A 17,892-nucleotide genomic window follows, 5' to 3' on the forward strand; every position below is an offset into this window, starting at 1 on the left:
GATATTTCTCGAACCTTCTTCTTGTAATTGTCCTCCCTATAGGAAAAATCACTATAAGCCAACCCCTGCGTTGCTGGTATGAATTGTCGTGATCTATACTGTCTTGATACGAGTAGAGGAGCATATCCGATAGCTCCCCATATCCCGAGCAGCGGAACCCAGTCAAAATCTCCACATCGGTACAATATCTCATCGGGAATTAACCAAGGAGCCCTCCATTCAATATCTTCATCCTGGAGATTCTGGAGTATCTCTATCCATTTTCTTCTGAAATATCATCCCGTCTTGGCGTGGCCACCAATTCTCCTAGAGGGGAGTAGTTATCAGAGAATACCCGATAAGAGACCTTTTCGACTTTCCAGAAGTGGCTATGGAACCATGCCAATAAGAGCTGCGCGCATCCAATAAACCTTCCCTCCCCTGCTTTTCGACACGCACTCAAGGATCTAAAAGTTTCAACGAGTATTGCCGGAACCGGTGTAACCCCTTTACTAAGCCGATCGAACAAATCAGATACAGCCTCGTCTATGTGTCCTAAAGCTTTGGGGAAAACCACTAGTCCATAGATACCTAAAGCGAAGACATCGACCCTTTTCTTTAAGTCAGGATGTACAAGCACGAAGTCTCGCAAACTTTTCCAAGGAACACATTTACTGTCGCCCTTCTGTTGGATCCGGGCGGCGACCCACTGCTCGCTCATCCCAGTGATGTTCATTAATTTCTTTAACAACGGAGGGACACAAACAGCTCTGGAATAAGCCTTGTCGACTTGAATCTTTGGGCACCGAAGCAAGGTCGTATACTCCTCCACAGTAGGCGTCAAATCTACTTTCCCAAAAGTGAAACAACTGTAGGCAGGATTCCAAAACTGAGCAAGGGCTCGGAATAAATACTTGTCCACTTTGACACTAAGCAGATAAGATAGGTCACCGTAGTTACAACAGAACAGCTGCTTGGCCTCGACATCCCATTGATCCCAGACTTCTTTCATTTCTCGAAGGTCATTCTGGATTACACTGATACGGGTAAAATCCCACAATTCTGACACGTACCCTTCGGTAAGACTATCGCCTTTCTCCCGTTGTGTCGTTTCAGCCCATATTCGCACAGCCGCATTATCCTCTACTTTATCAACAAACCCCTTTTCCATGATAAGCTTTCTACCAAGAAACTGAACGTAAATCGACACCTCTTTTAGAATGAAGATGCCATGCAATCACAAACAAAGTAAATTAGCATTAAACACAGAATAAGATTTAAAATAAGCGACAATAAATACAACATTCATTTAGGTAAGCACTAAAAATTTGGAGTAGCTCTACCTAGGTCAGTTCCTATGGCTCATTACATGTGGTTTGGTTCTAAAGTAGAGTACCTGAACCAGCAGATTCCTCGATCTTTACCCATTATAGGCTCATACAGACCGAGTTCGGTTCAGGGGAATACATTTCCCCATGGCCATGCGGAGATGAAAATCTCACGAAGACATAGGTACGGATGTATCCCGAAAGCAATTCACTATCCCATGCGGAGGTGAAAACCTCACGAAGGCGTAGTTTCTCACTCCCACCTAAAAGGGTGTGACCAACGGTCATGCAATGCAATGTGCAGAAAGATACAAAAACTTAAACTAACACAGCAATTATAAACCACAACGATGAAAATTGTAATAAAAGCAATGAAATGCGATGAAAGGATCGTATATTTAAACCAAGTTTTTGATTTTCGACAAAAAGACAAAAAGTAATCAACTCGTGGCTCGACTCACTCATTGTCCCCAGTGGAGTCGCCAAGCTGTTGACACCTTTTTTTTTGATGAAAAACGGGGTCGACTTGGGTTTTGAAAAATGAAAACAAAAATGGGAGTCGCCACCAATCCCTTTTTTATGAGGTGTGATTGGATTACCTCGAAAAATGGTTGTTATAATAAACGGTTTGATTTTATTAAAACAACGGTTTTGGTCTACGAAATTTAGAAAACGGGTTCAGGAGTCGGTTACGCACGAGGAAGGATTAGCACCCTCGATACGCCCAAAATTGGTACCTAGTTGATTACTTAATGTCTTAATGTCGAAAATTGAGAATTTAAAAGAATTTTAAAAATACGATCCTTGTATTAAAGTGTTGAAAATTTTGGGAAAAGAGGGGCACGTTCCACGTTAATCGAGAAAGAAAGCATCATATCCAGTAAGTTAGGACACAATGTCTCGAATTCCCGATATGCGAATGAATGTCAAAATTTACTTATTTAAAAGATATTTAATTATCTTGGATTAAAAAGGGGATCATGTCCAGTGAGTTAAGACACGATCTTTTTTATTTCCGAGATCATTTAAAACTTAAGTTTGAAAAGATTCGTGTAATAAAGTTTAAAAGAATATTCAGTTGTTTAAATCAAATGAAGAAATCGCAACCCAATACGTTAGGGCACAATTTTTCCAAAATATTAAACATTGAATATGGTATTTATTTCGAAAAATCCTCGTCTCGAGGAAACAACATGTCACATCCAATGCGTTAGGACACAACATATTGAATTCTCGATAACGAGCTTTTTATCATTTTTAAAAAAGAGTAATCCCGATTATTTAAATTCAACGAAGAAAGTCGGAATCCAGTACGTTAGCGCTCGATTCTCTCGAAGATCCAAAATACCGAATATTACTTATTTTTAAAATTTTCATTTTTGATAAATTTGAGTAAAAAATAAAAGCAAAATAATGATAATGATGACAATGTAAATGAGATAATACAAGCACAACTAAAATGAGCACCAAGTAAATACGTAATAAACGAATCAAAGATACATGAAATAATAGACGAATAAAAAATCTAAAGCATTCCATAAAAATAATAAACGCTTCAATCAATGAATAAATAAATATCAAATATAACAATGATAACAATATGAATTATAAAAATGAAATATTTATGTATGTGCATCTATATATTTAAATTATAAATTATATGAAGGTATATATATCTATATATACATAAAAAAACAAATACGCATATCTATGTATATATATATAAAAATTATAAAGCATAAAGAACATAAGTATATACATATATGTAAAACGTATGTTAATGTATGTATATATATATAAAAATGGTACAAATAAATAAATAAAATGCAATAATAATGATAATAATAATAATAATAATAAACTCAATAATAAATAAAATGATAGGATTAAACTGAAAACAAAACAAAATACCAGGGGAGAAATCAAAATAAGATAAGGCCACAAGATCGATTTGCGATGCGCGCAGAAGAAGGGGGATCGATTGAGCAATTTTCCCCAACCTTATGCGCATGTGCTCCGCACTGGACTAAATCGAAACGCATAAAAAGCAAATAGCCAAATTTAAAAATTTGAATGGGACCAGATCGCGCCATATTGCATGAGCGGAGGGACCGGATGTGCAAATAGTCCCTCCGAGCCTGAACGCGCGGATCTTAGACCCATTAAGGACGGGTTTTCGGGTCTTATAAAAATAAAAGGAAAGAAAAAAAAACTAAAACCTACATCATTTTTAAAAAAAAACAGAGACACCCTCTGGTTCTCTCTCCCTGCCACAGCCCTTAAACCCAGGCCACCGTCTCCGCCTCCAAGGCCAGTGGCCGGAGTTACGCGAGAACGGCCCATTTGCCTTCTCTTTTGAAGCGTCCCCGAAGGCTAAGCCTTCTCAGCCACAAGACCAAAAGGAAGAGGGATGAGATGCCCCTTTCGGTTTGAATCCAACGACGGCGAGGGTGGGGTTCCGACACCAGCCCGTCGAAGCGGTAAGGTATTTATCCTCTCCCTTTTAACTTCTTTTTCTTTGTTGAACGAATGCAAAAAATATAAACAGAAAAATAAAAATAAACAATAGATGAAGAATAAAGTAAATAAGAAACAAGAACAGAGAAGAATCAATCGGAGTCAACCTTTTGATCTGTTTTTTCTTTTTTTCGATTTGAAAGTGTAGTGTCCATCCCATTTACAGAGATATTGCTTTTCTTTTATATCCCATTTACATTGTATTTTAGTTGTATTCTTTGCATTATCTGTTGTGTGCTCCGACTTTCTCTGCCATTTTGCAGGTGTTGATGAAGCTAGGCACGGTGGGTGGCGATGGGACAAGGCAGACGGCAGAGGGAGGGATGCGGCGCTAGGTTTGGCTAGGGTTTCATTTTTCTAAAACCCTAGTTGGGTTTTTAGGGGGAATTGGGCTCGGGTATTGGGCCGTTCGGGTTTTTGGGCTCCGGGTTAGGCTAGTTGGGTTGGTGGGTTAGTTTAATTTGGTTTGGTTTTTGTTTTTTGTAATTGGGCCCCAGGCTAAAAATTGGGCTTGTACAATGATTACGTAAGAAAAGTATGCATGACATCTATTTATGGAATATATGTGTTAGTTTATTTATGCATGTGCATCGGGGTGGGTTTGATATGTGATGAAAGAAGTGTATTTTAGTAGTATTACTGCAATTTTGACGGTTAAATTGCAATATCTGTCTGGCAGCTCAGCTGCACCTTTTTGAGTGGCATACCACAATGACCCGGTGTGATTGGATAGATGGACTCTTCTAGTCCTAATTCGTGTGATTAGTTGGACGGATTTGGTGTGTAGCGGATAGGGGTAGGATTTTTTCTTATTTGATATATGTTTCTAGAAATAAGATATTCTAATATGATATTTGCATATGTGCACATTATAAGTAAAATTATGTTTGTGGGCCAAGTCACACACTGGGCTTCTAGCTCACTCGTTTGGTTATTACGTCGCAGGTGATCCTCATACTTAGGATTTGGTGGCGATTATGGAGCTTGGTTCAGACATTTTGAATTTTAAGTATGTTTTGGATTTAATTTTGGACTTTACAGGCTTTTTGACTTTTTTTATTTATTTTGGGACTCAACTTTTGGTTTTGATATTTATTTTGCAAACATACCATTTATAACAGACATTTTTAACAAGATGACTTAACTGATGAAATACTATGATTTTATAAGTTAAGAACTCTAAAGTGTTTTCCGCTACAAGGTTTGAAAAATAAATACGATGTTAAAACGATACAAGTGGATAAGCGAAAGGGTTTGTTTTATTAAAATCAATAAAACAAGGTTTTTCGTCAAAGTGCTTTCACACAATTTTCTGTAAACTTATGCTCTTGATAAATTAATTAAATTTGTTTCTCTTGAAATAAAATTAGGTTTTACAATAATTAATAGACAATGTTTTACATAACGATGTAACCTTCATGATCCGATCGTAACGTCTAAGTCGAGTTTAGGGTGTTATAATGATTGCTAATAATCTTTAATCTAGTTTTCTCATTGTAATTTTCTATACTATAACTTGGTTGTTGGACACTTGCAACATAAAGCTCATTTTGTATCTAATAAATTTTGAATACATAAACCGGACAAGGCAATCCATACCTATAAAATACAATCCTCACAATACAAAAATGCAAACTTACAATAACAAGTAGCAAATAAGCAACCAAAGCTAACATCTGCATCAATTACTCTTTCTTATTATTCATTTTCATTTTTCTGATTTTTTTTAGCCCAAAGAATGTGTTTATTCATGAGGAGTCGTAAGTAGATCATACCAACTAAAAATTGACATGAACTATGGAACCCATAGTTTTTGCACAAAAATAAAACATCTTCCATCTAGATTTTCATTTGACAAAGTTGTTCATAAATCACCTAGCAATCCATAATAGCAAACAAATATTGACATTTGATACATTCATGATTAGACAAATAATCACTACACCAAAACAGGCTTTTAGCGGCGTTTGGATAAAAAATGCCGCTAACAATCGATCATTAGTGGCGCATTAGTGGCGTTTTGAGAAAACACCCCAAAAAACCTAAGCCCAACGACGTCGTTTCCCGAGCTTTAGGGGATTTAGCAGCGTTTCTAAAAAAGCGCCGCTAATGTTCAGGGCTTTAGCGGCGTTTTTGGAAAAGCGCCGCAAAAAAACCTAATCTCAACAACGCCGTTTTCTAAGCTTTCGGGGATTTAGCGGCGTTTTTAAGAAAGCGCAGCTAATGCTCAGGGCTTTAGCGGCGTTTTTGAGAAAGCGCCGCAAAAAAACCTAAGACCAACGACGCCGTTTTCTGAGCTTTCTTGGATTTAGCGGCGTTTTTAAGAAAGCGCCGCTAATGCTCAGGGATTTAGCGGCGTTTTTGAGAAAGCGCCGCAAAAAAAACTTAAGCCCAACGATGCCGTTTTCTGAGCTTTCGGGGATTTAGCGGCGTTTTTGGAAAAGCGCCGCTAATGCCCAGGGCTTTAGCGGCATTTTTGGAAAAGCGCCGCAAAAAACCTAAGCCCAACGACGCCGTTTCTGAGCTTTCGGGGATTTAGCGGCGTTTTTGGAAAAGCGCCGCTAAAATTTTTTTATCTTAATTGGTTTATTCATATTAAATAAAATTCAATTTATTTCTAATTGAATATTTAAAATCTTCAAAAAAAATTATGACACGTAGAAATAATTTGAAATAAAACACATGAAAAAATTAAAAAATTATTATTTAAAATAATTGTAAAAGAGATAATAATAAATTTGTTTAGAGTTTTTGGTTTAGGGTATATGATTTATTTAATATTTAAGGTCGGTTTAGGAGTTCATATTTTAAGGTTTAGGGAGTATGGGTTTAGTGATTATGGATTAGGGGTTGGGATTTAAGGTTTAGGGGTTAAAGGGTTAGGGGTTTAGGGATTAAAAGTTAGGGATTTAGGGGTCGAGTTAGGGTTTTGGGTTTAGATTAATTATTTTTTAATTTATATTTTAAATATGTTCTTATATAATTGTAAAAGAGATAATAATAAATTTGTTTAGGGTTTTTAGTTTAGGGTATATGATTAATTTAAGATTTAAAGTTGGTTTAGGAGTTCATATTTTAATGTTTAGGGAGTATGGATTTAGAGATTATGAATTAGGGATTACGGTTTAAGGGTTGGGATTTAAGGTTTAGGGATTCAAGGGTCGAGTTAAAGTTTTGAGTTTAGATTAATTATTTTTTTAATTTATATTTTAAATATGTTCTTATATAATTGTAAAATAGATAATAATAAATCAAATATATTGAAATTATGAGTATAGTTTAAATTATTTAAGAGATATATAATAGATAGATTTTATATGTATTGAATGGTTAATTTAGAGGGTTTAAAGTTAAGGTTTACTTGAGATTTGTTAAATGATAAAATTTTATACAATTAATTAATGCTTTTATATTTAAAAAATGTAATCTAAACCATTTGATATATTTAAATTAGTTTAAATAGAATTAATAAATAAGTTAAAAAAAGTAATAGATTGATATGGATATTTATGTATAATTATTTATTTTGCAGAGGACCAAATTATAAGAAAAAAAATACAAAAAAAAAAGAAATAAAAATGATATGGATATATAGGTAATTATTTAATTTAGATAATTCTAACTTAATAATTAATTACAACCATTTTATCATTTGTTTTCTTATTAAAATATGCAATATTTATTTTGAGAGTACTTTTTATTTTATTTTATAAAAAATCAATTTATAAAAAATAAAATAAAAAAATTTTAGCATAGCAAAACGGTGTCATTTTGTTCAAAATGTCAAAAAATAAATCAATTTATAAAAAATAAAATAAAAAATTTTTAAAACAGCAAAATGGCGTCGTTTTGTTCAAAATGAAAAAAATTTTGCAGCGTTTCTATGAAAAACGCCGCTAAAGGTAGCAATAGCAGCGTTTTTTAAAAACGCCGCAAAAAATAAATCAATTTATAAAAAATAAAATAAAAAATTTTTAGCATAGCAAAACGGTGTCATTTTGTTCAAAATGAAATAGAAAAAACACCGTAAAAAATAAATCAATTTATAAAAAACAAAATAAAAAATTTTTAGAATAGCAAAACGGCGTCGTTTTGTTCAAAATGAAAAAAAATTTGCACGCCGCTAAAGGTAAGCAATAGCGGCGTTTTCTATAAAAACGCCACAAAAAGTAAATCAATTTATAAAAAATAAAATAAAAAATTTTTAGCATAGCAAAACGGTGTCATTTTGTTCAAAATGAAAAAAATTTTGCGGCGTTTCTATGAAAAACGCTGCTAAAGGTAAGCAATAGCGGCGTTTTCTATAAAAACGCCGCAAAAAATTAATCAATTTATAAAAAATAAAATAAAAAATTTTTCGAATAGTAAAACGGTGTCATTTTATTCAAAAGGAAATAGCGGTGTTTTTATAGCAAAAAATAAATCAATTTATAAAAAACAAAATAAAAATTTTTAGAATAGCAAAAAGGCGTTGTTTTGTTCAAAATGAAAAAAAATTTACGACATTTTTATTAAAAACGTCGCTAAAGATAAGCAATAGCGGCGTTTTTATAAGAAAATGCCACAAAAATTATTTCACTTTAAAAATTTAGCGACATTTTATAAAACTCCCCCCTCCGAAATCCCCAACTTCCCCCCCCCCCCCTAAACCCCTAATTTCCCACATCCAAGAAAAAAACCCAAAAGTTTATTCAACTCTGTTTCTTCCCAATTGAAGCCAAGCCAGTTCTTGTTTGTTCTTCGTCTTAAAACTCTCAAATGGATAAAAGCAGTCCAAAATCAAAGAACCCAGAACTAGGAAACCAAGCCAGTTTTGATCGTTTTGTTTGTTTTGATTTGCTAGTTTCTCCCTGCCGTATGATTCAAAGATTTTTTGTAAACAAACTAGCAAACCCAAACTCACAAGGGTTTTTTTTGTCTTTTCCTCCAACTTCAAATTTCAACTCCAAATATTGCAAGCGTTCTGTGATGCTTGTTCTTTGGTTTCTGTTCTTTTTAACTCCCTCGGTCTCGCCTTCAAATTCGCGGAGATGGAGTATGTTGCCAAGGTTTATTTGTAGTTCAATTATTGAATTTGGTTTCTGTTTGTTGGATTGAATTTTTTCTTTTTGGTTTCATGTTTCCTTCTGATTCTTGTTTGAAATTGCTAATTCGATGCCTTATATACGGGGAGGTCTTTAGGAGTAATTCAGCTGTTTAATGATTGTCCACTGATGTGTATGAGTAAATTATGCACAATTGTAGGATCAAGTAGAAAAAATGGCAGCATTCTTCTTGTAGCTTTCTAGGGTGAATTCCCATTAGCGATATTCAGCTTATTTTAACTGTAAGTTGCTCTTTGAAAGCTTTTCATAGTGAGAGTAAAGAGAGGAAGCCAGCTGATCTTGTTATTGCATTGTTTGAACGATCTTAGAATTTTCTATTTGAATTACCATGTGACTGAAACCTGTATTGTGACCAAGGAATGGCATACAAGCACCCTATGTTCTAGGAGTGATGAAACTTTTAGGCATTTTATTATGCTGCTACCTTACTTGATAGACTCAAATCAACTTGAGTGATGATAATTCTCAGCTGATTAGTGTTCTCTGTTCACCATCAATGATTTTTCATATAATGAATACTGTTATGTCCATCTAAGGTATACTAACAACTCATTACATTGTCTTGTTTTTGACAAGCCAGTGATAACTACAATCTCATGTCCAAGATATGCTACTTTAGATGGAGGAAGAGTGTAACAGACCGGAAATAATTTTGTTTGCTATGAGTAGTTTAATACTTCTGCAGATTACTTCTTATTCTTGGGTAGTTGAAATTTAAGTACCAAGTAAACTGATATATAGCAACAGATAAATAAATGGGACTTGCATATTTTCTATGTCACATCTATAGACACAAATTTTCCCTCTTGAGGATCTTTCATTTGTCTTTGGATCCTTGGAGATCGATCCAGGGAAAAATCTGATGTATGTATCTCTTGTTCAAAATAAGTTGGAAAAATGTATGGCTTAGATGCTAAGTGTTAGTCTGCTTGTACTACAGTCAAGGTGGGAATTAATCTGAATTTGGCTTTGCTCAAAGGGAATTACCTTTCACTTTCTCAGAATTCAGCTTCTTAATGTGCCCAAATATTTATTTATTGTTGTATATTACTATTTCAACCTTTTTCTCTTTCTAAATTTCGAAGAAATTTTTTCATAATTCTTTTTCCCCGTCTATTGTAATGAATATATATATTTCTAAATGATATTATGATGCGGTGGATGTTTTTCCTTAATTTGTCATTCTGCTACATGTAAGCTCATCTTGGAGCTATAATTATGTCAAGTGTGCTAAAGCTGCCCAAGTTAGCTTATTGGATGCTCTTTGCAACAGGCCATTACTACTCTGAAGAAAGGGGCATACCTGCTGAAGTACGGAAGAAGAGGAAAACCAAAATTTTGCCCCTTCCGCCTTTCAAATGTAAGTTTGGCTCAGTTTTTAGTCGCATGCTTGAGCTTTTTAAGATGATTTTTAGAATGTGTAGCTATTCTGGGGCATAATTTTCCTTGTATTCAATCATCTTCGATTGAAGATTTGAATAACATTTTACACGACTTTTGAGCCAAGAACAATCACATGGAAAAGTATGAATGAATGTGATTATCAACTTTACAAATATACATAGTAAAGTTTAAAGTATGAATCGAGTTGCTATGAGCAGCAAATTTAGGGATAAAACAACATCACACCAAATTGCTATGAGCTGCAAAGAAAATTTTTTTAATTGCAGAAAACCAACTTCCCTTCTTTCCCATACTGCCAGAAAATTTAGGGACTGCACGACTTGTGGTTAATTTCGATAGGTGGTGGACTGGTGAGGAATCTGTGAATATTCTCTTAGAAGCCGCAGGCCAAGGTAAAGTCTTCCCTTCCCTGCCTTTGGCTTATCGCCTAATCTTGAATCCCTTGCACTTGAAGCAAATAAGTGTAAGGATCAAGATGGAGATAGTTCTTTACTTGACAGTTCACATCTTTCCCGGTATTTATTTATGCCTTAACATGTCCTTAAGTGAGGGCTGATTGTTTATACAAAAATTTTGGTTAAGTTAGTGGTAGTTTGGTTTTTTTGGACTTGATCATCATATACTTTTTAAATATTATGTATTGGATCTTTAAATTATTTAGGAGTGCATTAACTGATAAGGTCCTGTCAAAGTTCAACTTTCTTACCTCAGAGCAATGCTTCACCACCATCTTTAGTTGACTTCAGTTTTAGGTGTGTTTTTGCAAGTTTATTCATCATATTTAGTTTTCATCTTCCTGCTTTACCATTCACATACCGATGCTTCTGTCATTTTTGGTGAAGCTTTATAAATACTTTCTATCCATTTCGATGGTGAAATTTACATTCTTTGGTGCTGATGCAGGCCCATGCATGAAGTTACATTTTCAACAAAAGACAAACCAAAACTTCTTAGTCAGGTATATGATAGGGAGCAGTACTCGAAGTACTTGTTCTTCATAAGCTTATTTCTTAAACAAAATAACTTATATTGTGTAGTAATTAATTGTGAGGTAGCTTTATAGGTATCTGAGTCTTTTTATACTAACTATTTATTGCAATTGGTTCCAATATTTGGTGAATTCAATTATTAATTTGCACTGCTAGTTTCGTGGTGTCATATGCCTTTTGTGTTAGAATTTGAATTGTTCCCCCTAAACAATTTTCTCTATGTACAGGTTTGATTGTGGCATGTTTATGTATTCTATATATCAACTTCTATAGCAGAGGCTTAAGTCTTTGTTTTGAGCAGGTAAGTCCATGGAACTATTTTTTATCCTTGTTGTTCATGTTTTATTTTGATTTTTCTGTGATTAAACTCTAGTACTCAGGGCAGTAGTTGATGGGATGTAAAATCTGTTGTCTATCTGCCTAAATATATGACAAAAGGTAGAAGTACATATTGGAGATACTCTCACATGCACATTCATTCGTTTGAAACACGATATCTAGTTATTTGTCTTTGAACTGAGTTGGATTTTTGCATGCTTATGTAGGAACACATGTCCTATGCCCTATTTTCGTTTAAGGACCGCCAAGGAAATTCTGAAACTGAAAGCTGATTGATCGGATGTGTATGCCGGCTTTCATCAACTACATTCGAAGGCCTTAATAGGAATTGAAATGTTGTGCAAAGAGATTGCTTCTTCTGATCTGATTTTTCGATATAAATACTGGACAAAGTATGGATATTTTACTGCTGTTAGTAAAATAGGATTCTCTTCTTAGGATCTTAGTTTCTTCACTTGTATTAGACTCAACAATGGCTTGCATTGCATTGGTGTTGATTTTACCAAAATTTCGAGGTTTACAATTAACTATTTTTATTAATTATTTACGTTTTCTCACTTTTATTAATTTTTATTATTATTTAAGCTTCCTTTATTTGCCTTCTTTTATCATTTTCATAGAAAATTTAATTTAAATAATATTTTTTATTTATCCTTAAAAGTATATTTAAAGTTCAAATTAAAAAAATAAAACATAATATATTTATCATAAAAATAAATATTATTTGATTAAAATAATTTTTTGCATGATATGTTTTTAGCGGCGTTTTTGCGAGAAGCGTCGCTAAAGGTTTGTTCTATAGCGGCGTTTGTGATAAACAGCGCCGCTAAAGGTCATGGTTTTTAGCGGCGTTTGTGGGAAAAGCGCCGCTAAAGGTCATAGTCTTTAGCGGCGTTTGTGTAAAAAGCGCCGCTAAAGGTTAAAAAATGCCTTAAAAGTTAGCGACGAGTTCAATAGCGGCATTTTTTGCGGCGCTTGTCGAAGTGCCACAAATACTTTTAGCGGCGCTAAAAAGCACAGCTAAAGGCTATTTTGGTGTAGTGAATGAATGAGATGTAATCTAGAATCCTTGAAATGAATTCTTTTTAAGGTTAGAGAAATTTATTTTCGAAATATGTTAGCCGACAAAAAATAGTCTATCTAGATGTCCACATGGAGAAAACAATAACTACATCAGCTAGTTGTTAGCTACTTAATTGTTGAATGCCCTAGACATTCAATGTCACTAACTTTATTTGAGTGGCCAAAATCAAAGCCATAATTGGGTGACTATTGAAATATTTTAACCTTTTTTATAAAATTTGGAAGGGTTGTCTTTAGCCTTCAGAAATGAAAATATTTTCTCATAGTTTGTTAAAAAATAGTAAAATTTTAAATTAATTTAATGGTATTAAATTTAAAATTTAGTTTTGAGCCCTTCAAAATAAAAAATAAAAAATTTTATATTAATATAATAATAAAATTATATTTTAACTTCTTAAAAAATTATAATTTAAATCCGAAAAATAAAAGTATTATTTATTGATATACTGTAACAGTTTTGAGACATGTTTGTCCGCTTTGAAGTTGAAGGTCTGATTTTGTTGAGTGGGCCACAGACAATGGTTTCCATGAGGTCAGGTGTCATTTATGTGAAGGAAAGAAAAGAATGAATGAGACATGATTCTATTAAAATTAGACATAATGATGTCGGTCATATTATTACATAAAGAAGATAGTTCTGTGCCTGCAAAAACAGTAATTAATGTTGTGTATTAGAATCGATATTATTATTAGTGTAAGAAAAAGAAAGTATAAATTCGATATTTTTTTTATTATTATCTAAAAATGAAAAAAGGGTTATAATTTCTCCCTCTTTGATGTATGAATAAAATCAAAAGACTGGTTGGTTTGAGTACTCTGTCCACCATTCCAAACTTGCCTATTTTCATGTATAGATGCAATGCATGAAATTTTTTGATAAGAAACAAGTAGAATAATTGGATATATGAATATAAATAAACAATTTTGTAGTCATTGGAAGAGTCTTAAACTTTTAGTTTTATCATCCCAAATTCAAAGAATACCAGAATCACATATGGTTTTACTGTCATTCTACGGCATTAATAATTTAGCATAAAAAATCAACTAGTTTATTACTTTAAAAAATATTTTTACTTTCTAGTTAAATTTTAAAGCTTTAATGAATAAAGTTAAAAATTAAAAAATTTAAGTGATTAATTAATTATAAGTATAACATTTTATATCTCTCGTTTGAACATTGCAGGTCGTATCTCTACTAACTAAGGTACTCTCTCTCCAAGAACCATTTAAGGTTTTTGGTGAAAGAAGGAAACAAAATTCCGACATTGTTTAAATTATCTTTATTTAAATGTTTTTAAATTTTTATTCATTTTATTATCATTACTATAATATATTAATTAAAATATTCAAATAAATATATTTAAAAATGTGTCAGTATATTTTTTTAATTGTGTATTAATTTTTCAAATAGTTATAACTTCAGTCATATAAAAAATTGGTTTAATTTACTATTTAACCCTTAAAATATTATTTTTTTTCCACTTTGATACATACTTTTTTGTCCAATTAAATACCTAAAATATAACAACATTATGATTTTTTTCCTATTTTTTAAATGGGTAAAAAAATTCAGCAAATAGAAATGCACCATGGGACACATCATCTCTCATTAATTTATGTATATATGCCAATTATTTAAAAATCTCTAAAAATTTATCGATCTATGCTATTTTTGAAAAGAGAAAGGAAAATGTGCCACGCGTCCTACAGGACGTGTTTTCATTGCCACATCAATGAAAACACGCATTGTAGGAAGTGTTTTCCTTTCAACGGTAACTATTCCAACGACTAGTAGGGGTCCAACAGCCATAAGAATTCCTATATAAACCCCTCAAACTTTCATTCTTTTCAACTAAATACTCCATACTCATTATTTCTTCCTATATTCTCAATCTTCAATCTTCAATCCTCAATCCCATTTTTCAATTTTATATTTTCAATCTTCAAATTTTAGTTTTCAATTTTTAATTTTTAATCCTCAATTATTTTTCAAATTATTTTTTGAATTTTATTATCTTCTATTTTATTATTTTCTTATAAATTTTAAATGGCAAATCAACTTATTCGTTTGGATGACAAGCATATTATAACACCCCCTAACCCCAAACCGTCGCCGGAACAGAGTTACGAGGCATTACCGGACCTATCAGACAACTTACGAATAATTCACAATTAAAATAACATTCATAGTATAATTTAATAACAAAATTCATATAAAGGACTCTCAAAGCCCAAAACATATAAAAAAAACGGAACTTGTTCGAATATTCTATTTTTTTTTATAATTTTTGAAAATTTTCGACAGCATTTCTGTTTATTTTTACATAATACCCCTTGCAAATTTAAAACAAAAACAACCAATACCAATGTTTCAACCAAAGATTTTATTCCTTAGAACACTACTAAATCATGCTAAATAAATTGATTTACTACTTTAATTATAAAAGGTTTAAGTTAATATAAAAAAAACAAACTAATTCATATCTTTCATTCCATTTCAAGATTTAATACTAAGTTTACTAATTTATAACTTTAAACTATATTTATCATAAAAAAATATTGTAACTATTTACTTACAACCAAGATCATTTAACATTTATATTTACATTTATATATACGACTCGTGTACAATCACCCAGTACATGCCACTTAAACAAAAGGAAGAAATACATCACCAAAATTTATTTGTTGGAGTCGAGATCTTTCTGGATGATGAACTGGACTTTGAACTCTAATGACCTGCGCACGAAAACAACCGTACGCTGAGTATTTCATACTCAGTGGTATTACTATAAATTAAACTATTTAATAATAATAAAATTTCAAACATCGACCATAATCTTTATAAATCACTTAAACTAAATATACATATTTATATATCACTTCACAACTCTTAAATTCATATATATATATATTACATACTAATTCAATTCATAATTTAACTCATTCATTCTTGTACTTTTCAATAGTGCCAAATCAATCAATTTCATTTTCAAATTTTTATTTCAATTATTTACCCTATTAACAAGGCTCGGACTCTGACAGATACGTGGATTCCACCCAAACACACCAGAATATCCAACCTAAACACACCCGGAATAATATAAATCCTCCTAATTAACACACCAATATATCATATCCTCCCAAACACACCAATAAGGCATTAGATGCCTCTTCGGATAAACCGAAGCATATAATAACAGAATCATCTTCTCGGCCGAACTACAAATCTCCTCATCACATCACAAATCCTATGGCATGTCATTTGTATCAAATCTAGTCTGATAAGTTAATAGGGTATTATTTTACTTTTCCAATTTCGAATTCATTTCCACAACAATTTCAAATATTCAAACAATTCAAAACATCTATTCTTTCAATTAACATATAATTCAATATTCACACATATTCTTACTTAATTTCAAATGTTATTACTTACATTACTTTAAATGTCTCATGATTACAATTTCAATATAGCATTTAGTAAATAGTTTAAGTTATAGTAATACAAACCCGGAATATGCGTTTACTCCTCAACGATTTTTTCTTTTCCTTTGGATGCCAATGCCCCGTTTTCCTTGTTAGCTACGAAAATAATAATTATTTTCACTATTAATTACAGCATTAAAAAATAATAATAATTAAATTTATTCAATTCCTACTTATTCCCAATTTAATTCTAACTAAGCTTACTTACTTTTCTAACTTAATTCATACTTCTTTTCTACTTAATTTCTTGCCATATTTAACTCAACTATTCAATATTCATAATTAAACCCTAATTTAAGGCTTTTTTATAACTTAATCCCAACTATGTAAAACTTATAACTTAGTTTACAATTCAATCTTTTTATCTATTCTAACTAGAAATTCTATCAACTAAACCCCTAATTTAACAACTTGTTCAAAATGAATCATGTTCAAAAACCTATGAATTTCCATAACCTCCACTTAATTTCAACAAAACTTTGTTTTAAAGCTTCTAAAACATCAAAATTAAGAGAAAAATGGCTAAATTTAGCGTACCAATTAAACTTGAAGCATTAAAATCTCAATATCCCCTTTTCTTTTCTTTTCCTTTTTCTTCCCCTGTTGTCGTCTCTTTCTCTGCTTCTTTTTTGTTCTTCTTTTGTTTCTTTTTCTTTTGTTTTACTTACTTTACTTTATTTCTTTTATTTTAACTAATAATATTAATAATATATTATTATAAAAAAGTCTTTTACTTATTATTTAAGCATATATTTATTTTTATTACAAGTGTACCTATATAATTATTACTATTACACTTGTCTTTAATCTTTACCATACATTTGTCATCTATTTAGTTTATTTAATATATAATAATATAATATAATATAATATAATTATATAATATATTATATTATATTATATAATAAAATAATATATATAAAACATAAAAATCTAAGATTTTTATCGCTTATGCTGCCTCATTTCTTGTTAATGGCTTAATTGCCATTTTAATCCTTTTTATTTTCTATTAATCTATAATTCAACTTTTACTCCTAATTCAATTTAACTCTTTTTCCTAATTTCTCTTAATTAAACTAAATTCACCCAATTAATACCTAATTAAGCACTCAACTAAACTCATAATTACTTCAAATAATAATTTTTTTATGACTCAGTTTATTAAGACGGAGGCCCGATAATGTACTTTTCCGATGCTTGTGAATTTTGGGTCATTACACATATCTCCGGCGTTCAATTACAAATGGTGAGGAAATTTATTAAATTATTTAAATTTCAGTAGTTAATTATTATGTCACTTAGATTATTAATTTTCTATGTTTATATACTCCGTCTAAAGATCAGATTTTAGAGACGTACATAAACAACTTGCAAAGCTACACCCGAGGTCATTCATGGGCACTTGCGAGATGCAGGCTTTTTATACACAACTCGCATGCTCGGGGGGTAGGGGTGGGGGATTAAATTGGATCCCTCAATCATCATTACTTTGATCTAGAGATGGAGACCGGAGACGCACACATTCCATCTTCCCTGGGGTCAGTGTACAATTACACTCGAGGAAGTCAGTTTACAACTCAATCTACCAGTGGATGAGGATGTCGTTTCGAGGCCAGTTGTTATTTTCGATTGGAGTGCAACATGCGAGCAACTACTAGG

The 17,892-nt window shown here is 32.0% G+C and overlaps 1 protein-coding gene across 25 annotated transcripts; it reads left to right on the forward strand.

Annotated features, from left to right (window-relative positions):
- The first annotated feature begins 8,436 nt into the window (after positions 1 to 8,436).
- On the forward strand, positions 8,437 to 12,204 carry LOC107954355 (uncharacterized). Of its 25 annotated transcripts, XR_005915749.1 has the most exons (8): positions 8,473 to 8,872; positions 10,203 to 10,289; positions 10,633 to 10,725; positions 10,995 to 11,085; positions 11,237 to 11,291; positions 11,550 to 11,623; positions 11,696 to 11,760; positions 11,868 to 12,204. XR_005915749.1 is itself a non-coding variant. In XM_016889890.2 (5 exons), the coding sequence occupies exons 1-4, from the start codon at positions 8,583 to 8,585 to the stop codon at positions 11,593 to 11,595; spliced, it is 465 nt and encodes a 154-aa protein (XP_016745379.2). In that variant the 5' UTR covers positions 8,437 to 8,582; the 3' UTR covers positions 11,596 to 11,623; positions 11,868 to 12,204. The 25 variants fall into 25 exon arrangements, 2 of the variants coding, with proteins under 2 accessions (XP_016745379.2, XP_016745377.2); XR_005915739.1 differs by having other exon boundaries at positions 8,465 to 8,872; positions 11,550 to 11,760; XR_005915740.1 differs by lacking the exon at positions 10,995 to 11,085 and having other exon boundaries at positions 10,600 to 10,725.
- Positions 12,205 to 17,892: the final 5,688 nt, after the last annotated feature.

The sequence above is a fragment of the Gossypium hirsutum genome, chromosome D07, assembly GCF_007990345.1.
Source record: "Gossypium hirsutum isolate 1008001.06 chromosome D07, Gossypium_hirsutum_v2.1, whole genome shotgun sequence".
Lineage (NCBI taxonomy): Eukaryota > Viridiplantae > Streptophyta > Magnoliopsida > Malvales > Malvaceae > Gossypium > Gossypium hirsutum.

Coding starts and splice junctions, on each gene's coding strand:
- LOC107954355 (XM_016889890.2), top strand. CDS start 8,583: ATGGATAAAAGCAGTCCAAAATCAAAGAACCCAGAACTAGGAAACCAA. Junction 10,290..11,236: donor GCCCCTTCCGCCTTTCAAAT/GTAAGTTTGGCT, acceptor GTGCTGATGCAG/GCCCATGCATGAAGTTACAT. Junction 11,292..11,549: donor AACCAAAACTTCTTAGTCAG/GTATATGATAGG, acceptor CTCTATGTACAG/GTTTGATTGTGGCATGTTTA.